Source organism: Protopterus annectens, chromosome 8.part1 (genome assembly GCF_019279795.1).
Source record: "Protopterus annectens isolate FY-2018-M chromosome 8.part1, PAN1.0, whole genome shotgun sequence".
NCBI lineage: Eukaryota > Metazoa > Chordata > Ceratodontiformes > Protopteridae > Protopterus > Protopterus annectens.
This window is the reverse complement of record NC_056742.1, coordinates 485,308,645-485,332,644: the sequence shown is the minus strand read 5'-3', so window position 1 is coordinate 485,332,644 and position 24,000 is coordinate 485,308,645. Positions and strand designations below refer to the sequence as shown.

General features: G+C 42.4%; 1 protein-coding gene across 1 annotated transcript in view; it reads right to left on the bottom strand.

Moving 5' to 3' along the window:
* Nucleotides 1-24,000, bottom strand: part of CHD9 (chromodomain helicase DNA binding protein 9) — a 2,842,495-nt gene that overhangs the window by 394,838 nt on the left and 2,423,657 nt on the right. The window contains exon 33 of the mRNA XM_044082017.1: nucleotides 3,696-3,977. Coding sequence (XP_043937952.1) covers nucleotides 3,696-3,977 — 282 coding nt within the window. The remainder of the gene's footprint in view (nucleotides 1-3,695; nucleotides 3,978-24,000) is intronic.

The window sequence follows — 24,000 nt, the reverse complement described above, 5'->3', positions numbered from 1 at the left end:
ATTTTTCCTTAAGCCAGGAGTGCCTGCGAAGAACTGAACCAGTGGCAGCCACCCTAGAAGAGGCCTGCACAGCATCAAAACCACACTGCAAAGAATGCTTACCCACCTGTTCAGAGACATGTACTAAATCCTGCAATTCGTTACACTCTATGCCCTCTGCCAAAGCATCCACTTTAGATTTTAGCTGAGAAAGGAGGAAATTCTGATACTTCAACATATGAAACTGGCAGTTTAAAGCCCTCATTGCTAAAGCAGAAGAGGTATACACCTTCTTACCCCATCTATCCAAAGCTCTAGCTTCCTTATCTAGAGGAACCGGATTCTTTACAACAGAGGCTCTAACACCCTTAGGCCCCTGACTAATAGTTTCTGGGTCCACCCTAGGACTCTTATACATATATTTATGAGCCTCAGGCACCCTGTAATATCTGTCCGGTTTAACTGGCGCAGGAGGCAAAGAATCTGGATTAAGGGAAGCCTCCGAGAAAACATCTTGAACAACATCCAAAACAGGAGGTATAGCCAAGGGTCTATGCTGTGGTAACAACAAGAATTCCCTAAGCCTCTTCCTTGAATCAGAGAAATCCTGTCCTTCCCACTTAAAATGCTCCCTCATGGAATGCAGAGTTTCTGAAAATGAAAAATCCTCTGGAGGAGAAGCAGAAGGAGTGGAATCCTCTGCATCAGAATCTGAGTAAGGAGGAAAATCTAGAATATCTTCAGCAGAAGACACTGAGTCATCTGAGGCCTGATCCAAACTTTCCAACTCTGGCTCCACCCTGGGCCTCTTATCAGGAGGGGGCATAGAACCTCTAATTAAAGTAATCAAATCTTCTGCCATTTTAAGCATGTGCTTTTTAGGCACAGACCCTGAAGTACCTGGAGGGACACCGGAGGAAGGCAAAACAGACCTGCCCTTAGAAGAAGCCTTAGGAATAGAAGCAGAAGGCCTAACCACCTTAGGCATAGAAGGGAGAACAGTAACTTGAGAGGCCCCTTCAGCCTGCCCTGACTCCTGGGAGGCCACATCCTGCAAAATCAAAGTTTCCCCTTGAGACTCAACAGAAACTTCAGCCGGATCTCCCTGCTCTACTGTAGCTTCTGCAGGACCGGTGTCTGTAACGGACGAATCAACCTGTCTAGGTTTCAAGGATTTGTCTTTGCGCTTCTTCGTGGAAGTGGGCGTCGGAGGATCCGACGGCATATTATAATAACACCGCTTACCAAAGACTAACCTAGCACAATCTAACCTTCTTTTTATAGTGCGCTTATTAAACCTAGCACAAAACCGACACCCGACTATGTCGTGGTCCGGTCCCAAACAAGGAATGCAAAGAGAGTGATAATCCCTATGCGGTATCTGTTTCCCACAAGAAATACAATTATTCACTTTTTCTGACATCCGGAATTAACTGAGGCAAGAAAAACAAAATATTCCCAACGGGTACTTAGCCCAACTTGGTTTCGGTCTGAAACTCAGAATTCGAAAATTTCAGAACGCCGAACGGCACTCGCAACGCTGCTTCTGCATCGGACCATGTGGCAAAAAAGACTGAGGATATGACGTCGGTCATGCGCTTTTATACCCTGACGCTCTGATGTCAGTTCTGAGCGCCCATGACCGACGTGAGCCTAATACTTTGGTACTCGGGCCGATCGAGGACAGCGGACTACCCCATAAGTAAGGACTGCAGCAATGTGAGATGAAGAACATCTGCTCCAGATTTTTATCTGCATCTCAGCCATGAGGTTCTCTCTTTTGAACATTTTGCTAACAATGGGAGATCTTGTCGTACAGTGGCTTTAATTCTTCCTGGACATGACTCCACAATAATGTCACAAGAAGGATTTAGAAATGCCCAGTACCAAAAATCCTCAGCTCTTTTCTGCTAACAGCTGCAGAAGAACACAGCTTAACCAACTTGTTTTCTTATTTTCTAACAAAAACTGTTTCCCCTAAAGACTTCTATGAAAAGTATGCTATCACGTTATTTAAGCTGGGAAAAATGCAATGCTCTTCTTATCTTGCTCCTGTTACCAAAAGTGGTCAAAATACAGTCAAGAAGTTTGCCTATACAGCATGGTGAGGATTACGATGAAGTAAAGCAAATTCTGCAAGGATAGCACCCCAGAGCACTGGATGAAGGCTTTGGGGATTTCATGGAAAAAAAGAAATTCTCCTCATCTTCACTGGTGCACTGTTCGTGTTTCCCGATTATTATCACTTCAGGGAGAAATTCTAAACAATACAAGTCTTAGCTGCTGGAATGCAGGGACCTTTCCCCACTGTTTCTGTGTCAAAGAATCCCATTGGAAGGTTCTTCTGCAGTGTCACCTAGACATCTACACTTTCAGTTTTTGAATGTTAGGGTATTTTTAAAATTTCTGGTGTGGTCCTCCACTCTGATCTCAGGTGGAAGGGGACTGCTAATCTTACAACATTCTGTCTGCCAGTGTGGAGCCCAGGCTCTTCACAATGCAAGCTGAAGGTGAAGGAGGGCAGACTGTAATGTACCTTATGCTCTTCTTTCTTTGGCTGATGCAGGGAATGTAAAGGTGGCAATGAGCTGGTGCACTCAAACTCTATCACCCCACATTTACTCCTACTAAACAGGCTTAACCTGTCAACGTACAAGACGATGTGGCAGACCAGCACATTGAACCTTTGCCTTTTACCAGAAAAATCAAGCCTGCAACTGACGGACATTTTCTTTTTCTAAAGCTGGTCCCTGCATCGCCTGGATCATCATGTAAATGGCTTTGTAGAAAAGATATTATTTTTCCTGCACCAAATGGCAGCTTGCCTTTAACAACATTAAATCTACATTAGAGCCATTAAGCATCAATTACTGACTGGAATACAGTGTTTAAAATTCTGACAGTCAAATATGTTGAACATATGAATCACCAAATCTTCAAATTGTTAGTCACAAAACACAAACCATTTAGAAAGCACAGGTGTTAGCAATATTTCTGATTACCAAGGAAGAAAAAGAACACACTAGTGGTGACAGTTTTAAGGGATAGGAGAACAGTTCTTTTGGCAAGATTTCAAACCACTTCAAACAAGCAAAGTTGGTGTATACTAAACTAAATCACCCCAAATAAAGCTGAAATGTAGAAAGAACACCCCTTAAATGTTTGGAATCTGGTAATTCAGCCCTCTCCCCTGCAAAACAAGTTTCAGCATACATTTTTTAATGCAAGCTCTTAAGTTTTATGGCTTATTTTAAGGGGCTTTAAATGGGTAAACAAGAATCACTGTGCTGCAATATTCATAGCAACCATATTCCAGCCAGATATTGCTCAATGGCCCTATTTTACCCAAAGCCTCCAGATGCACACAATTGTATTTTACCTTAACATAACAAAAAAGTACCCACCTCCCCTTCCTAAATGCACTACATTAAAGTAGAAAAAGTTATCTGGGGATTGAGAGGAATGCCAAGGAATTAGAAGGCTGTAGCTATAGAAGAACCTTTCCTGCATGCATTCTAAGTGGAAGAGCTTGCCTTTCCCTAAAGCAGTGTAAATTATACAATTAAACTGATTTTTAGCTACTCAACACATCCGAGTACTCCAAATCTGGGTGTGAAGGAAGCAATGGAGAGTGAGAGCAGGCAGCCACTTGCAGTAAAAGCATGCTGCAAACCAAAAATTGCAATCAGGACCTTGGGGAATCAAAGTAAACATACGTAATTGACTTTGACTGTAAACTCCTTTTCTCGTACATGCTTCTTCACCTTTGCCATCTGTGGTGAGTGAGCAGGTTCTTCCTTAACACCTGCCACCACTGCCTGAGGTGCCAGTACTGCACCAGAATCACTGAAGTCTGCCGCAGTGCTAGGACAGTCCAGAAGTTTGGTTGTATAGAAGGATGCCACCGCATTCATGTCGTAGCTTCTCCGTGTGGAAGGCCATTTTCCTTTCAACACTGCCTGGCAAACACTGTCCAGACGATTAATAACCACTCGATCCTTTAAAGAAACAAACAGATACACATTGAGCATCAAAAGTAATGTTCAGAGTCAATGAAAGATGTTATTAGTTATTTACATTCTAATAATATAGCAAAACGAGTAAGGAGAAAAAGTAGCGAACAAACTACATATTCTACAGGTCTTGTATCTCAACTTAAACTTTGGAGCATTTAGACAGTCATTCATGCAGAAAAAGTTCCCTGTTTACGAAAATTAACATTTCTTCTTCAAATAAGGGAGCAAGCTTAAATAGTAAGTGAATAATTTATTTTTTGTTGCCTACGTATCTGTTTTTAAATCTACTGATTGCTGGTTTCACAAATTTTTAATCTTTTCATGGGTCACATGACTCGGGTGCTCCTTATTTGCTTCCTGCACCACACTGTCAAATATGTTCAGTCAGTCAGTAACATTATCAATCACCTAAAACAGGATATCAAACAGAAGGCACTACTTCACCTCATGTAGTGAGAGAAATAGTGTTTGATAAACTTGTGACAAAGTCATACCTCTCAACTTCTTAAAACAAGAAATCTGGACAAAGCCTAAAGGAATGGGGGACAAAGGGCCAAAAATAGGGACAGGTATTAAATATTGCTTTTATAAATGTAGAAAGTTGCTCAAACAATATTTGTGTTAGCATGCATTTTCTGAATAATATAAAGTATGAAAATCCAAATGAATGTCATTATTTACTGACTTTGATCCTAAGTGATTTTCAAGAAAACCACAAATTGTATGAGGAACAGACCAAAAATATGAGGCAAAAAATCTGGACAGTTGAGAGGTATGGATAAAGTCATCTCATCTGCAACACTCTTATAATTAGATAACCTGTAGGCTAACCAAATTGATCTCCAATACACACTGGCACATAACCGTTTTACAAAAAATACGGTACTACTTTACACAATTAACATGTTCCTCAAACCAAAAAGTAGTAAACAAACAAGTATGTGTAACAGATTAAGGAAAAATGCAAGTATTTCTTAAGACTACTGGTTTCTTCACCAAGAACACAGTACACTGCTACGAAAAGCTAGTTAGGTTGGCACTTACTACAACCTGAGATCTTTTGAGAGCTTCCGTCAGCAAGGTTTCTTCAATTAGCCGTGTCTGTTCCAGAATTCTTTGTCAGTTTTCACTGTTCCTACAATGTCTATATGAGCCAACCCAGTATACTGCTGGTGAAATGCCAATTAACTGTGCTCCTCCATCACTTCTTTCCCACCACTCTGAAGGTTAAAGCTTGCTTAGTTAAATGATTTAATAAGTTAATCTTCAGTTTTCTTTACTTTTTTTTTTGCTTTCTTTCTCATGAAAACACTAGCTTTAGTGTTACTTACTGTGTTACAGTTATTGGGATCACCATCTTACTGATGTTGAGATCTATTTTTTCAAAAACTATCAGAAATGATGTCCAAGACATTTTTTCCCACAAATGCTGCCATGGAATGAAGATACAATCCAAGTCCAGAACACAGCATGTTAATTGTTTTATGGCATGTACATATTTTGACTGAATACTAATCAGACACACATCTTTTGCAAATAATGTCACTTCATATTTCAACATTCAAAAACTGGGGTGGAAACATGGAAAATGCAATTTAGCTGTTTAACTGCCACAACAGCAGCTCTGAGCAGAGGTCAGCATAACAGTAAATCATAACACTATTTAGAATCTCAAGAGTAGTTTTACTAGTGGGACGTGGACAACTACAGGATCCTCTGTAATACAGTCAATACCATACCCTGCTCTAGTTCTGGACTGTGCTTCCAACTCAAAATGTCCAGTAAATATGTGAACACTTGTTAGTGTAGCAGGTTTTAGTATCCCTCTAAACTGCTCTGTTGATGCTGCAGAAGAGGTTTAGATCCCTAGACTGAATATATCTGATGCCACATGACTTGCTGATGTGCAGTAAATCTATCAGTAATGGGTCGGAGGATGCCTTGTATGCTACACACAGGCCACCTCTTAAGCAGTCTGTAGGAGACCAAGTATAGTGACAGGGCTTTGAGTCAGTGTAGTACATGTTTGTTTACCCCTTGTATCCTTTTAGTAAGGTGTCTCCAATTGCTGCATGTGTCTGGATAGATACATGCCAAAGAGGGCATTACACTCAATTACTGACCTAATGAAAGATGAGTAAAGGGGGACAATGACATCCCTAGATCTAAATGCAGTCCCTTTGTTTACAACGTGTGCAATATACAAGGACTTTCTTACAACAGACACATGTTGGTCAAAAGTTAGGTCACTGTCCATGTAATTTCCCAAATCTATAACAAATGGCTCAACTCTTAGGGTGTACTGTCAACATGGTAGCTCCTGGGGGTAGATGACTTCTCAGAGAACACAATAATGCATTTTTGATATTTAGTTTCAGTCCATGATTTGATTTTGATGGGCTGTGGTGGTGCAGCAGTTAGCGTTGTCGCCTCACAGCAAGAGGTTTTCCGGTTCGATTCTCGGCTGGAGCACCTTCTGTGTGGAGTCTGCATATCCTCCCTGCGGTTGAATGATGTTTAAAAGACATGTAGGTAGGTGCATGCGTGAATGGGCGTGCCTTCTTTGAAGGTTGGGTTGGCACCTCGGCACTGTAAAAATCCACTGCCAATCATCAGCAGACCGGAGTGCCGCTGTGGCGACCCCTAACCGGGAAAACCCAAAAGACATTAGTTTTAGTTTCAGTCCATTATTTTTGTCTCCAGTTATTTATATGGGACAAACCTTCCTACAGGATAGCAAAGTCATTTGGGGATTCAAGGAGTGCTCCTATGCTTGCAATCACCTAAAAACTTAATCAGCCAGAGCCCTTTGGTGTTAGCTTTTACTTCAGAAAAGTAGACAGCAAACAGGAAAGGTCCCAGCACAGAACCCTGGGGGACTGCACTGGTGAGTGGACTCTTTGTGGAGTCAACTTACCTTATACTGATTATCTGCATCCTACATGTGAGCCAGCTGGCAATCCAGCAGGTGATATAGGGGTTTATTCCCAGTTTATTTAGCTTTTCTACTATGCCTGAGTGTGGAATTGTGTCAAAAGCTCTGACCAGGTCAAGGTATGCAGTGTTCACCATTTTGCATTCATCTATTGATTTAGTGACCTTTACAAAAAAAAAAAAAAAAGGTCCACCAGGTTAAGCACGACTTGCCTTTGACGAATCCGGAGACTGGTCCAGTGTTTCCTATGCCTTGATTAATTAACTCCATAAGTCTTTCTATTGCTTTGCATACGACGGTGGTCAGACTTATGGGACTGTGGAAGGTCCTCCCTTACACAAAGGAACTGACTTTAGCTGCTCGCCATTTGCTTGGTACAACACTTGTATGGAGGTTGACAATGAACAGTATTGTCACATGAAAAGGTATAAAAAATGTAAATCCACTATAAATTTTTTTTTTTCCGAGAAAGGCATCTTATGTCTTTTCTTTTAGGGCAAACCGTCTTTTCTGTAAGGAAATAAGGGTCATCATTAGGAAACGCTGTTTTGATGACTGCTCATCTGGTACTTTAAGTTATGCTGAGTTCCTGGATATTCCTGAATTGTGTTTTTGCCTGAACGTGTATACTTTCACTTGGATCTTCTAGCTGCAGTTAAGTTTGTTGTCAGAATAGTTTATTTTATCTGGCAACATGGAAAGTGTGAAATGTGATTATTACACGAGTCAAACCCTCAGGTACAAACCTGGCTCTCATTATACAAGACAATCTGTGGGAAGTTGTACGTGGAAAAGCCTAAAAAATGATGAATGTCATCAGACCTTAGGAGAAACAGTTTCTGTAATTGAAGCACCTTAGTAGAATAAAACTGAAGTGCCACAAGAGATTTTGTATTTTGACATGGTTGTCGGTATGGCCTGTGTTTTTACTGATTTATTTTTATTTAAATTTTAGTGGGATAGTGCATGACTCAAGTGACCACCTGCAACGACAAACTAGCCAGGTAACAAAGAAACATTCATAGCATAAAACAGTCAGGTTAAAAAATACTGCATTTCAAAATGAATAGAATAATATAATTTTAGGCTCAAGTAATGTGGTAGAGTATGAGGAGACACCATAAAAAGTGGAGAGAAAAGAATTTTGAGTTCCTTACTGCCTAACAGAAAAGGAGGGTTAGTAAGGACATTTGGACTGCTGGGAGCATGGAAGACGAAGAGACCACTGGGTGATGTGACCTTTTGGAGGCAGGAGCACTTGGCTTCAAGCTGAATGTGAGAAATGAGATCCTTTCTGAATCTGATGAAGGTACATTGTTCTTTGAGGTGTTGGAAATTCACCCTGGGTTTGGCCCCATATCTCTGATAGAAAGAGGCGGACAGTAATGTCCAAACTACCTTACCCCCTTCCCATACAGCCTCTAGAAACTTCCTAGCTAACATACCACTCATGATACATAATTACACAACTGGGTTGAATTGCACAGCTAGGCTTAGAAAGGCCCTTGTGGGCGTTAGGTTAATAGGTATACACTAGGCTATGTCCCCTGTATCTACCAATACAAACAGAAATAAACTGATTTCTTCTAGTAGGCTATGTCTCCTGTATTCAATAATGCAAACAGAAATAAATTGATTTCTTCTAGTATGAAATTCTACTGGGAAGACCTGTATTCTTGGTGGTCTTAAATACAGGACATGCCTACTGGATTTGCAACTATATGAGTAAATACTAAGACAGACTCATGGCCTTTAATGAATTAATATGCAAATTCACTTCAAACAGAGGGTTTAGGTAACCCAACACCTCGGGGTAAGGACAGTCCACAAAACCACACCTTGTAGAGCAGTGAGAGAAAAATCTCTTCCATTTTTGCAGATATTTCCCTAAACTTGATATTCTAATTTCTAAGACATTTAGCACTTGAATGGAGAAGCAGGCACGGTCAGCAATCAATATACTATCCTTCTACCAGGATTTAGCATCTAGATTTGGATGCAAAGCCCTTCTTTGTTGCTGGGTCAGTACTGAACTGGAAAGATTTAAGGACCAAGGACAACACAAGAAAAGTTCTATTAAGAGAAAAGTCAAGGTTGTCTCAGCTAAGATGGGTTAAGAAAACAAGACTGACTGCCATATGTTTGTTAGTAGTACCTTCTGAATTAGAGGGAATGGTCGGCATGTGTTCACATCCAACACATTGGGAGTGACAAGGTACCTAATGAGGAACTGCATCCCAAAAGATACTTGGGTAACTGTTTAGGTGTCTGTTAAACAGATGCACTTCTGGAGTGTCCTACATACATCCAATGTCCGGAAAGGTCTGTGGTTCCAATTATTTTTCTGCATAAGAAATATATGAAAATTGCAGAGAGATCGCTTTAACTTCTTTCAGGGTGATGTGAAATTATTATTCCAGTTCAAATCATTTGCCTTGGGCTGATACACTGTTGACACAATCTCCCCCGGTATTACCTAAAGAATTTGTTGTGAGGTGCTGCTTGCTTGCAAGAGGTAGAAGGTTCCTTGAGAAATGTTATTTAGATATACTGCACCACAGGAACTCTTGCGTTATAAACTGGCTGAGTGGAAAGAATCAATGTCTTTAAGGATTCTGTGGACTGGTTTCATAGATTTCCAAGAACCATTCTTTTTTCTCATCAACAGTCCTGCAGAGAGTAACCGCCTTTATAAACAGTCTTGCTGTCCTTCAGAAAAGTCTGTTAGGAGTAAGTGAATGGTGCACATTTTCATGACTCCCAAAATCTGTAAATCCATTCCAGATGACAAAGTTCATGTCATCATTCAGCAAAATCCAGAAAGAACAAACTTTTCCTCATCAATCAAGCATACTGCAAATGCTTCCAGAATAGCTTCATCACCTAATGCTACACGTAACTGATACCTGCACTACCCTAAAACAACATAATCCAGATTCTAATCTCCCATAACACTGTCTACTGTCACACTCTTTCTCACTCCTCACCTTTCTCCCTCACTTTGTCACAATTTCCCTTTCTTCCATATTCACTTCTTCTCTATGGAGTTAAGTACTCTCTCTCTCAACTCAATGTAAATACCTGTAATAAAAGTGACAACTTAACAATTTCAATTGACAATGACTACAAGTAATGCAATTTGATAACCTCAGTGTATTTACAACACTGATGTAACTTGTTTTATGTATTTGGTTGCATACCCTAGGTCCAACCTTAAATCCATGCACTGAGATCAGCTCTATACCCTGGTCAACAAAAGACTAATGAAAAGTACAGTTGTGTCTACTCACCACAAATGTAGACAGTGAGAGTGTTTTTGTTACAGGAATAAAAATATGGCTTATTCTTGCTGTGGTAGCCCCTAGATGGCCCAAATACAAGAGATTTGATTCCCTCTTCCTGGACTGGCAAATGCCCTGTACCTGATGTCAGGATGTCTGGGTATGAGGGTTGTTGGCCAGCGCCTTCTTACAGCTCTATGTTGCTGGCTGATGACCCTTGTATCTTGACATCCTGGCATCAGGTGCAGGCCATATGCCAGCGTAGGAGAAAGGAATCAAATCTCTGGTATTCGGACTGGCCTAGGGCTAATTCTTGGGTTTTCTTGCCACAAAGAAGCTAGAATCTGGCCCAATTTCCATAGTCTTCACATCAATCCTAGCCAATGGATGTCAGAAGACTGACGCCAGGACGTTAGGGTAAGAAGGCCATCCAGCGGCATCATCTTCAGGTTTTTCTAAGCAGTGAAAGGGTAGTCTGATGTCTGAGGATAGCATGACCTCCCCAGCTGTCTGAATTTAAATGAGAAGGAGGAAGAAAATAAATACAGGACGCAGACAGGGGATGATGGCAATAAGAGGACTATCTGCAGAAAACCTCTTCTACCCCCTGCACACAGCAAGGGGGAGACAAGTGGTTAACAGACAGATGGATTGGAGGGTGAAAGTATGTACTGCAACCCTGATCTAGTCGAACAGCTACAATTACAGTAAGTGAGATACAAGCGTACTACATTCTTCACAGTCAATGTTGTTGTACTGATTCTTGGGAGGACTCCTAAAGCTAACAGTTGTGTGGTGGGTCAACTGTATGACCTTAGAAAAAAAGATTTTGCAGGATGGCAGAAACAAAACCTGCTCTAGCCCTGGATACATTAACTAGGTTTTAATGTTTTGTACAGAAGTGCACTGAGTTCTATGTAGCTGCCTCTAGGATGGCCTGGGTGGGGACTCCTTTGAGGAAGGCAGTGGTAGTTTCCCCATGTCTGGTGGAGTAGGCTTTAATATGCCCAGGTAAATCATTTCCATGGTGTGAGTAACAGAGCTTAATGCAGTTATCTATTCATTCAGAGATGGCTTGTTTGGGGACAGGCTTGCCCTGCTTATCCTCTACGAAAGCCACCAGCAATTGCTCTACTCTGTTAGGGCTTTTTGCCTGCCTGCACACATCCAGGGAATGGAGGACTTGCTCTGACCTGTTCTGTGGATTTGGGTAGAAGACTGGTAGGTGTATAGCCTGGTTTAAAGTTCTGATACCACCTTAGACAAAGGATGGGTTTGTTTTGTGGGTGACCCTGTAGGAAAACAGTGAAACGTTCTTTACACATGAGGGCTTGCAGCTATGAAACCCTCCTAGCTGATGAGACAGCTACAAGGAAGATGATCTTCCAGATGAGCCTCTTTAGAGTGTCAGTGTCATCAGGTTCAAAGGGGGATAAGGTTAGTTTTTCTCACACATAATTTAGATCTCATGCTGGAATGGGGTTCCTTCGGAGTGATCTCAATTGAACCACCTCTTTTAGAAAAGTTTCATGTGGGGGAGTGCGATGATAAGTGTGTAAGCAAGATGATATTGCAGATGCATGTACCTTAGCGCTGGAATAGGAAAGTTCTACTCTAAAGATGCCTGATGGGTACTGCAGGATTGAGATAATGTCTGCACCAGCAGGGTTATTGCCATTGCTGTGATATCAAGTGTTAAATCTTTTCCATTTTGCCACATATGCCTTCCTGGTATTTGGACTTCTTGCTTCCCTTAGAATGGAGAGCATGCCCTTAGGATACAACGCAGTCCTAGGTGTCAAAACCCAATGTCCAGGAAGTTAACTAGTGGGTGGCTAGGTGGAGGTGGCATACAGACTTCTCGACTTGGCTGAGGGGATCTATCTCGGTAGGTAGGGTGTGGAATCCCCCCTCACTGAGAGCCAGGAGGAGGGAGAACCCAGAGCAGCAGATAGCCCAAGTGACACAGAAATGGAAGTGGGAGCCTGTTGCTACAAACTGTAGGCATTTTCTGTGACGGTCCACCATGGGGATATGGAGGTAAGCATCCTTTAGGTCTATGATAACCGTGCAGGGCATCTTGGAAAATCATGGGCAGTAATTTCTGCAAGGTAAGCATTTTGAATTTTGGGATGATGAAATTTTTTAGCTTTGAGAGGTCCAAGATGGGCCTCCAAATGTCCTCTTCTTAGAACTACAGCCATCCTTGAGTAGAAGCCTTTTCCCTCTTGTCCTGGAGGGACAGGCTGAATGGATCCTTGGTGAAGTAACTCTCAGAGGATAGGTGTTAAAGAGGCTTTCTTGCTCTTTTGGTGGTTTTAGAATGCCCAAGAAAGATGGTAATTCTCTGAATTTAATATAGTATTCCTTCACTATGATGCTGAGGACCCACTGGTCTCTGGTGATGGATTTCTGATTTATGAAGAAACACAGTCTTCCTGTCAGAGTTTTGGATGAGAAGGGAAGGAGTAAAGCAGGGTGTGGCAGAACATAGCTGCAACTGCATTCAGTGCTGTGTTGGTCTTTTGGAGCCCCCTCCCCTTTGTAATTGTTTTGCTGTCAGCCTCCTAGAATTTTTTTTTTTTTTTTTTTTTTACCACTGGGAGGCCTCCACTTCTCTTGTCTAGGTGGAAAACGCCAAGGTTTTGAAGGGCAATTCTGACTTTACCTTAGATTCAGAGACGGGTAAAACACTTTCACACTTTTAATTTCCTTTTTTGTACAGTTTCTCAAAAACTTGTTCAGCTGGAAGACCAAAAAGGAATTCCTTGTTTAACAGGACATCCAGCAGTTCAGCTTTTACCTGATTTGACAGGGACTAGGGTCCATAGCCATGCATGTCTGCAGCTAGAATTGATGAAGCTGCTATGCAAGAAGCACCTAAGGTGTCATAGCCACATTTTAGGGAGTGTCTGGACACTTGTAAATCTTCTCTGGATAGCTCCTAGATTTCCTTGGATAAGGTTCTATCAGCAATAGAGTAGACAATAGCTAGCATTTTGTCTTTAAGAGATCCAAGGTACTATGAAATTGACAATTTAAAGCTCTTGTTGCCAGGGTGGCAGCAGCATAGGCTTTCTTCTCAAATCTGTCTAGTTATCTACTTTCCCTGTTATTAGGCAGGGGAGGTCTTGGTGGTTTTTAAGGTACACCTTTTGTGGATTCAGTGAACACAACAAAAGAATCAGCCTTCAGATTTTTGCAGAGGTGCTTGAGATTCAAGAACTCTGTAAAACCCGTCTGGTTTCCTAGGAGTAAGGGGTATACAGTCAGGATTGTACAGCTATGTCTTCAAATACATCATCCAATACAATGTGTACTGGAGGAATAGCCAGTAGTCTGGGTGAAGGGAGGCTTAGCAGTTCCATGTACTGAATCTGGGCCTAGGGGAACTGGTTACTTTCCCAACTGAAAGCCTCCTTCATTCTATGTAAGTTATCCTTGAAGGAAAGGTCCCTTGAGAGAAGAGTGTGTGTTATCAGAGTCTGAGTCTGGGTAAATTTGAGGTGGCAAGTGACCAGAACAAGACAACTCCTCCTCATCCCTCTAAGGTAAAGGAATCTTCAACTTCCTGAAGATACTTCCCTGCTCCTTTTATGGGGAGGCCTCAGAGGTGGAAGAGTGAGAAGAGACTCTAGATTTCATGAAGGCCATAAACTCCTGTGCTATTTTATTTTGGGCTTTGGTCTGAGAAGCAGTGGCTGGAGGCAGTGGGAAAGCAAAGGAAGTGATTGCATCCTCCAGTCAGACTATTAAAACTGAAGCAAGTCATCTGACAGCAACTTGAGTTGTAGCTTTGGTAGTTGGGGAGATCCAAAACTGTTTAAGTAAAAGGGTATTATCAGCATCATATCACACACAAACCACACTAAGCCTTGAGGAGGATTCAATGAATGAATGGCGGCAGATGAAAAACTAAAGTTATGTACTCACCTTAAAGTACAGTTTTGTACCTACCATAAATGTAGATGTTCGAGTGCTAATACAGCTGCAGTCATAACAGATGGGTTCTCCTGCCGTCAGGCGGGTCCTCGGTCGGCCGAATTCCAAAGTCTAGGTCCGGCGTCGGTTGTCGTCGCTTCTTCCCTGACGTCAGTGCAACAGGGGTATAAAAGAACCAGCCGACGCCATTTTCTTCAGTTTTTCTTGCCCCAGATGTCAGGTGCCCCCAGAAGGAAGCAATACATAAAATTATGAAGTAATGCAATGCAATATAATCAAAAAACAGTAGTTGCAAGCAAATACACCATAAAAGAATACCCCTAGAGGGGAAGGAGGGAGGGAAACCTGGACTGCAGCTGTATTAGCACTCGAACATCTACATTTATGGTAGGTACAAAACTGTACTATGTTCAACGTGCATACAGCTGCAGTCATAACAGATGGGTAGAATCCCAAAGCTAAGAAAGGGGTGGTAGGCACTAGGTGGAACTAGGAGGAGCCAAAATGCCCTGCAAGACTGCAGTGGCAAAGCCTGCTCTAGATTTGGAGTATAATGGTAGGTTGTAGTGTTTGGAGAAGGTATGCACAGAACTCCAAGTGGCTGCTTCCAAAATATCCTTGGTAGGAACTCCTCTGACGAAGGCTGCAGAGGTGGCTGTGGCCCTGATGGAATGAGTTCTAATGCCTGTAGGAACAGTTTTGCCATGAAAGGAATAGCAAAAGCGCATGCAGTGGGCTATCCATTTTGAGATTGTCTGCTTGGAAATTGGCTTTCCTTGAGCTCCTACCGCATAGGCCACAAAGAGCTGTTCTGATTTTCTGAAAGGTTTTGTTCTGTCCAAATAATAACGCAGTTGCCTGTGGATGTCCAAGGAATGTAGTAATCTCTCCCCTTTGTTTTGAGGATTGGGATAAAAAGTAGGTAAATGTATGGCCTGATTTAAAGCTACCCTGGATACCACTTTAGGCATAAAGGACGGGTTGGTTTGTAAGGAAACTCTGTCCTGATGGAAGATGATAAAAGGCTGGACAGCCATGAGAGCCTGTAGTTCTGAAACTCTACGAGCTGAAGTGATAGCCAGAAGGAAAGCTGTTTTCCAGGACAAATATTGCAAATCTGATGAGGCAGCTGGCTCAAAAGGAGGCAGTCAGTTTGTCCAAAATGAAATTTAGATCCCAAGCAGGTATTGGTTGTTTCCTTGGAGGTCTTAAATTCTTAGCCCCTCTGAGGAACTGTCTTAAAAGAGGGTGAGAGAATAAAGGAGGATCAGTGTTGTATTCTGCAGAAATGGCTGAGGCATGGATTTTGATGGAGGAGAACGAAAGTCCACTGCTTAGCAGTTCAGCCAAATATTGTAGTATTTGAGGTAAATTCAGTTTTCCAGGGTTCTGGCCCTTTTTCTCATTCCAGACACAAAAACGTTTCCATTTTGCAGAGTAAGCTTTTCTAGTTGATGGCCTTCTGGCCTCCAAAATGACATCCTGCACCTCCTTGGAGAGTAGGGCCTGCTGTGATGCTAAGGAATCTTCCATGCGGCTAGATTGAGTGTTTTTAGCTGACTGTGAAGAGTTTTGAAGCTGTGCTGAGTCAGAAGAAGAGGCATTAGAGGCAGGGTCCATGGAGGGGAATGCGTCAGGCTCCTCAGGAGTGGGTACCAGTGTTGCCTTGGCCAGTCCGGAGCAATGAGGATCATCTTTGGTCTGTCTGCTGTGGTCTTCAATAGGACTTTGGGCAGCAGAGGAAGAGGCGGGAAGGCATAAACTGTCATTGATGTCCAACTGAAAGAGAGAGCGTCCACTCTCCAGGCCTTTGGATGGAAGGTCCTCGAGCAGAATTTTGTCAATTGATGATTTTTGTGGGAGGCAAAGAGATCTATGTCTGGCCTTCCCCATTCTTGGATTATTTCTGTAAAAACTTTTGGATGTTACATCCATTCGTGTGGATCTGTCATATTCCTGCTTAGGTTGTCTGCCAGCTTGTTTTCCTTGCCTGGCAAGTACTGTGCTTGTAGTTCCATTTGTAAGTCCATGGCCATGTTCCAAAGTGATATGGCCAGTCTGCATAGGGGATAGGAATGTGTTCCTCCCTGCTTGTTTATGTACCACATAACTGTGGTGTTGTCCGTTCTTATCAATAGTTGACCTGGTTGTAGAAGGTCCTTGAAAGCTATAATAGCATTTATTACTGCTAGCATTTCTTTTTGATTCATGTGAAGGTGCTTTTCTTTTTGGGACCATTTGCCCTGAATGCACCGGTCTGTCATGTGCGCCCCCCAGGCGTAGTCCGAGGCGTCTGTTGTGATGACTTAATTTGCTTGAGGCTTGCTGAATGGAAGACCTGTGTTTGTTTGACATGCTTGAGCCCACCACAGAAATTCCTTTTGCAGACATGGAAGTAGTGGTATTATTGTTTCCAAACTGTGGCTGCGTTGAGACCATATGTTTTTTAGGTACCATTGTAGTTTTCTCATATGCAGCTTTGCACATGGGATTAGCAAGATGCAAGATGCCATGAATCCCAGAGCCTGCAGGATTTTCCTTGCAGTCAGCCTGGTGCAATTTGCCAGTGTTCTGAAATATTGAATTAGTTGCCCCTGCTTCTCTGGCGTGAGGTAGGCCATCTGGGTGTTTGTGTCCAAATTGGCACCCAGGAAATTATAGTTCGAGAGGGTACTAGCCTTGATTTCTCTTTGTTGACTGTGTATCCCAGAGAGTTTAATAACATTATTACATAAGCCAGATGTTTCAGAAGAATGTGCTTGCTGTCCGCTTGGATCAGGCAGTCGTCCAAATAAGGGTATATTTGTATCCCTTGAAGTCTGCAGTAGGCAATTACTGATGCCAGGCATTTTGTGAATACTCTGGGCGCAGTAGATAAGCCAAAGGGCAATGCAGAGAATTGATAATGGGTTGAACCTGCAAGAAATCTGAGGTATCTTCTGCAATTTTGTCTGATTGGGACATGCAGGTATGCATCCTTGAGGTCCAATGTTACCAGCCAAGACTCCTTGCCCAGCATGGGAAGAAGTTGCTGTAGAGTGAGCATCTTGAATTTTGTGCAGTAGGAATGTTTAGGATGGAAAGATCCAAAATAGGTCTCCAATCTTTTCCCTTCCTTGGCACCAGAAATAGCCTGGAATAAAAACCTTGACCTTGTTCGTGTGTAGGTACCGCTTGAATAGCTTTCATGTTTATAAGATCTGAAATTTGCTTTTGTGCCTCTGCCCTTTGACTGTGTGGCAGGTTTGGCATGCCTCTCATTTTTGGAAGGGTATGAAAATGAAATTTGTAGCCTCTGTTTATAATGTCCAGGATCCATTTGTCCTTTGTGACAACATGCCAATTTTTTGAGAATAGTGCCAGCTTTTCTCCTAAGGGGGCTGCCATTTGAGACCTGGTTGGCCTGCAAAGGGGAAAGTCATTGGGTTTGCTTTCAAAGATTGTGAGTTGTCCTCACCACCTCTTTGTGTAGGAGCTTGCCAATGTCTGCCTCTGTACGATCCTTGTGATTGTCCTCTGCCCCTCGGGCGCCTGTATCTGCCTCTTTGGGGTCTGTCCGTGGCAGGAAAGGACCAGTTTTTGGAAGGCCAATTTCTACTAAAACGTGGGGGTTGAACCTGTAGAAATTCTTTCACAGTTTGCATTGATTTAGCTTTTTCCTCCATTTTCCGTAATACTCTTCCTCAGCATTTGCCCCAAATAGTACATCCTTTTGAAGAGGGGCGTCTAGTAATTTAGCTTTGACATGATCAGGCAAGGTTTGTTCCTTGAGCCAAGCATGCCTGCGTATGACTGAGCCTGTAACAGCAGCTCTACATGAGGCCTCTAGAGCATCAAAACCACATTGTAAGTTATGTTTACCCACTTGTTCTGCACTATGCATCAAATCCTGCAATTCCTTCAAGTCTGGTTGTTCAGGTTGTGACATTTTACTTTTCAATTGAGATAACAGAAACTGTTGGTATTTTAGCATATGAAACTGACAGTTTAAGGCCCTCATGGTTAAGGTAGCCGAGGTATATACCTTTTTTCCCCACCTTTCTAAGGATCTGGAATCTCTCTCGGAAGGCAATGGATTTTTGGCAATGGAAGCCTTAACTCCCTTGGGTCCCTGTGAGATGGTTTTTAGGTCAGCAGCATGGCTTTTGTAAAGAAATTGGTGTGAGTCAGGAACCCTGTAGTACCTGTCAGGCTTAACTGGAGCTGGAGGTAGAGAGTCCGGGTTAAGGCAGGCCTCCGAGTAAACATCATCTAGGATGTCCAAGACAGGAGGTATAGCCAGAGGCCTGTGCTGGGGTAACAAAAGAAATTCCCTGAGCCTTTTCTTGGAATCTGAATAATCCTGGCCTTCCCAGTGGAAGTGTTCCCTTAAGGTCTGCAAAGTTTCCCCAAATGAGAAATCCTCAGGGGGGGATACAGAAGGAATAGACTCCTCTGCATCAGAGTCTTCAAAAGGGGAGTAAGACTGTTCCTGATCATCAGAGTGTTCTGAAATAATGGAGCCCTGATCAGAGGAGGGGGAATCTTCCTCCACTCTGGGTCTTTTGTCCGGAGGTGGCTGAGAACCTCTGATTAGAGTAATTAAATCCTCAGCCATTTTAAGCATCTGTTTCTTAGGCATGGGGCCTGGAGATGGACCCTGTGTAACTGGTCTCTTAGGGTGCATGGTTGCTTTAGACTTGGTGAAAGCCTTGATGGAGAAAGAAGAGGAAGGTCTGAAGACACCTTGAGTGGAGGTGGACCTGTCCACATTTTGTGTTTCAACGCCAAGAGTGGCTTCGGTATCTGTAGTCGGGGTGTGCGCCGAGGAGCCTGCGACCTCGGGTACAGGAGACACCGCCAAAGATGTGTCGTCGGTAATCAGGGGCTGCGTAGGCGCCTCACTGAGAACCGGACCACGTGTAGTCGGCTTTGGCGTGGTGTCAGTAGAGGCCGCGGACCTAGAGTGTCGGTCCTTGTCTTTGCGTTTTTTAGACAAAACCGGTGTCGGAGTATCCGACGACATGGTATAGTTAAATGCTTTCCCAAAAAAATGCTGGGCGAACTCCGCCCGATGCTTAATAGTGCGTTTGTTGAATGTAGCACAACAGTGACAGACCGAGACGTCGTGGTCTGGGCCTAAACAAGGTATACAGAGGGAATGGAAATCCTTATGCGGTATTTGCTTCCCACAAGAAATACAATTATTAACTTTGTCTGACATCGGTCTGGAGCAAGAAAAAAGTTTCCCCAACGGGGTACTTAGCTTTAATGAAGACTACGGATCTGAAATTCGAATTTGAAAACTTCAGGAGTCAGCCGACCGGCACTTGCGAACTGCTTTTGCTTCGGGCACCGCGTGGCAAGAAAGACTGGAGAAAATGGCGTTGGCTGCATCTTATATACCCCTGGCGGACTGACGTCAGGGAAGAGGCGAAAGCAACCGACGCCGGACCTAGACTTTGGAACTCAGGCTGACTGCGGGTAGCCTGCCAGCAGGATAACCCGACTGTAATGACTGCAACAGTGAAACACGATTAACATCCAGAAAAAGGGTTTTCCACGATAAAAACTTTAAGATCATCTTAGCTGAAGACTTAAGGGGGGCTGGGTTAAAGCTTGAAGAAGTATTGTTAAATCCCATGGAGGAGTAGGGTCCTTGATAGGTGGGTGATGTAATAAGGTTCCTTTAAGAAAAGTATTGCATAATCTCAAGAGAAACCAAAAAAGAAAAATGTTTTTTTTCTAAGTGAAAATTAGAAATGGCAGCAAGTTGGACCTTAATTGCTGAGTAACTAGTTCCATTAGTGAAAATGGAAGCAAGGAAACGAAGAACAACGGTACTGAAAATGGATCTAATTGTCTCTGGAGAGCCCAAACAGAAAACGTTTTCCATCTGTTCTTATACAATCTTTCCAGTAGAATCTTTCTGGGATAATGTAAGGATGTGATGAACTGGGGATGTAAGCCTAGAGTGTCTAGCCATCACTGGAAGAGGAGAAACCATGTGGTCAACTTGATGGTTCAAATATCCAGGTGAAACATCTCGGATGGGTAAAATATGTGAGGCCACAGGAAGGGAAACCACACTTGTCACGGCTAGAATGGCACAATGAGGACTACCTTGCTCTTCTGCTGCAATGACTTCTGAAAAAACTTGGGAATGAGAGGGATGGGGTGAAATGCATATAGCAGACTGGGGTGAGGGGTGGGGGGGGCAATCGTGAACCAGAGTGTCTCTCACTGACTTCCCCTCCAGAAGGATCAGGGAAAAGTTCCTGCTGCACTTGGAATTGAGGGGAGAAGAAAACAGATCAGAGCATGGTTGGCTCCACTGGCGAAATATAATTTCCACCACTAATGGATTGAGAGACCACTTGTGAGGAAGTAAAATTGATCTGCGCAGTTCGTCTGCCAGCATGTTGGACTTCCCTGGAATATGCACTGCCAGTAGAAAGAGGCAGGAAGAGAGCATCCATTGCCACACTCTCACTGCCTCTCAACATATGGGGTAGGACTGGGTTCCCCTGTGTTTGTTCATGTACCAGATCACTGACATGTCTGTCTGAAGAGCAACCTCTACCAATCCCTAGAGGGAGAAAATCTTGAAATGCCTGCAATGCCAATAAGACTGAAGACGCTGATATGAAAACTGACCACCAGCTGAGACTACGTGCCTTGGAATGTCAGGTTTTATAAGGCGGTGTGGCTGAATGCCTGACTCCTTCGAGGTTACCAGAAGGCATCTTTAGAGCCCCAAGAAACGGATGAATAGCCAAAGGTTACTGGCATCCATATCCCATTAATCAGAGTACTAATTCTGAGCATCTGATGCCTCTTCGGCTTCCTATTTCAAGTACTCTTTCATCCTACAAACAGCATCTCTGAAAAATTTGACTTCTTCTGTGGATGAGGCAGAAGAAATGTTGTCTTCTGTGTCAATGTTACAAACTAAGGGGAGGGCATTTGGCAAGAAGAACCCGATTCCTCCTCCTCACTTCCAGAGGAGTCATCCTCTTTCTTCTCAGGTTAGGCCTCCCTCATCCTTTTATCAGTGGTGACTCCAGACACAGAGGGACTACAGCTTGACTGCAAATTCTGTAAAGCTGGGGGAAACCTTCAGCCACAGATCCATTGTGTGGGACAGCCTAGGGTACGGTAGGAAATAAGGATCTACCTGATGTCTGAGCAGTAGACATCTGCATGGTATACAGTACAGATGATCTGTCTCTCACCTTCTAAGTCCTTTTAACTGGCGTATCTGCACTGGTTCAAACCTGGAGACAAGGTTTGCAGATTTCTAACTCATGACCAGCTATGTTCTCCCTAAGTAGGATAGTGGGCTGCCTGCCCACTCCTTCAGAGATAAGGAAGCAGGCTTCCGCCAGAAGCATCAATGATGGAAAAGTTACTGGAAAGGCCAAACCATAGTCTCTGGCTCAGTGGAATGTGCCTGTTTTCTCCAGGTGTGACAGCCCTCACAGTTTTGCCAGAGGACTTGAGAGACTGAAATGAATAATCTTGAAGCTGCAAAGGTAGCTTACGAGGGTCTATGTCCTCAAGTTTCAATGGGATGTAGGATGCTGGAGTCACACCACCTACATCCCTGTCTGCCTTTTCCTTAGATTACTTTTTTTTTCAGGGGAGGGGAATCTTGGAGACTGAGAACAAATTCTAAGGTGCCACGGCAGAAAATATGTCAGTCTCAAGGTTCTTCCAATCCAAATAGCTTTGTAGGGCTGCTGCCATCTTCTGAAATGTTTTAGAACTAAATCTCTAGCAGACCACAAACTCCTTAATAAGGAGTTCTGGGTCTGAGCAACATACACAAGTTTTAAAGTCTTTGTGGGGACAAAGAACCTCTTCAAATGCCCTGCCATACACCAGCACACAGACAGATATATGTTTCAAGACTATACAAAAAAAACACATGTACATAAAAAAACAAATAGTGGCTGCAGTTGTTTTTATACAGCAAAAAGACAAAAGAACATTAAGACAAAGTACAAGTGAACACACAAGAACAATTCAGAGGTTATACAGCAATAATGCATTATATCATTACACTATAGTTTCTACGAATTACATAAGGTTTGTATTTCATGCACTTGAACATGTGGTTGGTGGTAGATAACAGCAGAGGGCATAGTGAGCTTTTGTTAGGAAAAAAAAACTGTACTGGGAAATATTACTCCAAGCTAACAAGAGCTCAGGTCTGAATGACAGACTGCATATAAAATGTACATGAAATTCAAGACCACTGGCATATTAAAATGTTTTAGTACATTAAATGGCATTGCCAACTCAAAAGTATTTTTCAATATGTATTCACAGTTTCTGAAACTTCAGTGTTCTAATGTTGTTGCAATAATTTAATTATAAGTAGTCTTGTATTTACACACACATGCACATATGTATATAAGTACATGGTTGCAGTTCACTTTGTCAACATTAATTTGTGTGGCTGAAGTTAACTGTAGGTCTGTTTATGCAAATAGTTTTTTGGCAACTTCCAGGCTGGTCAACAAAGGTAAGTGGGTTTGTGGTAGGGCTGGGAGTTTGTGTGTGTATTTATGTTTAGGGCTATGGTATGGAGCTAGGTTTAGAGAATGTGTGTGTGACTGGTTAGTGTCGAACCTGTCGTGTGTAGTGGTAACAATATGAAAATGCTTCAAGGTAAACTGTAGTGTTAGGAGCAGGGGCAAAGGTTAGGGTTAGCACTCATTACTGAGGTAGAGCGAGGAGGGTGAAGCACACTGGTTAGTGGTTCGGCATTTGCAAATGTCAATTAAACAAAGGGAGCCCACATATACACACCAATATTTGGCAGGCTGATTTCTTATGCAATTGCTTCTTCTTAGCTGAACCTATGTGACATTTTGAGATATTTTGTATCATCGAGAAAACACACAAAAATAGATTTTCAGAACACCCATCATCTTAACTTATAGCAAACACATAAAATTATGTACATTTTAAAAAAATGAAGTTTACCCCCTCAGACAGAAGCAGTTTTCCCAAAACAATGTCTGCACCCACAGACATTCTCTATTCTGAAAATAAGGTTACCCATGCTACAACAAAAGTTACAGCCCGTGTTCCCACTTGCACAGACTGCTATCTGTTATCCGTGTTCCTCTCTCAGACGCAAAAAACAACTTGCATGCTTTATTAACTTTTAGCCCCAAGAAAAAAAAATGCACTGGCTACCTTTAAATGAATACACTAAACTGTGCAATTACATTAAATGCATTGAAGTATTAATGCTGCTGGGTAGGCAATTACCTGTATCACTTATTCACGTCTCATAGCTTCAAACTTTTTTACCGACTTGCTGCCAATAAATGTTAATTTCACTGTACCTCATACATTTCTCTCAGCAGAGTGCTCAGAGCTCTCATGATTAACTGCTTGTGTTTATAGAAAGCTTGAAAAACAGCCAGTAACTTTAAACATGCATGAAAGAATATTTGTAAAAATGTAATCCAGAATACACTGTTCAGACTTCTCATGGTTAACTGCTTACACCTGTAGATGCCTCAAGTCCCAAGGAGAGCATTTGCTAATGGAAAAAAGCTAATAACAGCAAATGTTAGAAAATTATTATTTTCTATGCCTTTCATCACTTTGACATATTTTTCAAGTTTACTTGCTTAAAAAACAAGGACATTAATCTAGGCATCCATGCCTATAACTTAATCAAAAGACATTAATCCAGACATTCACTCCTATAAAAACAGGGGAAATCATCTTAATTCTACATATAATATGATCAATATGCTTTTACAACACATCCCAGTAGCCCAAGATCACAACATTAGATTAACTTGAACTTGCTTCTGTCTTGTCTTGTTTACAATGTTAGTGT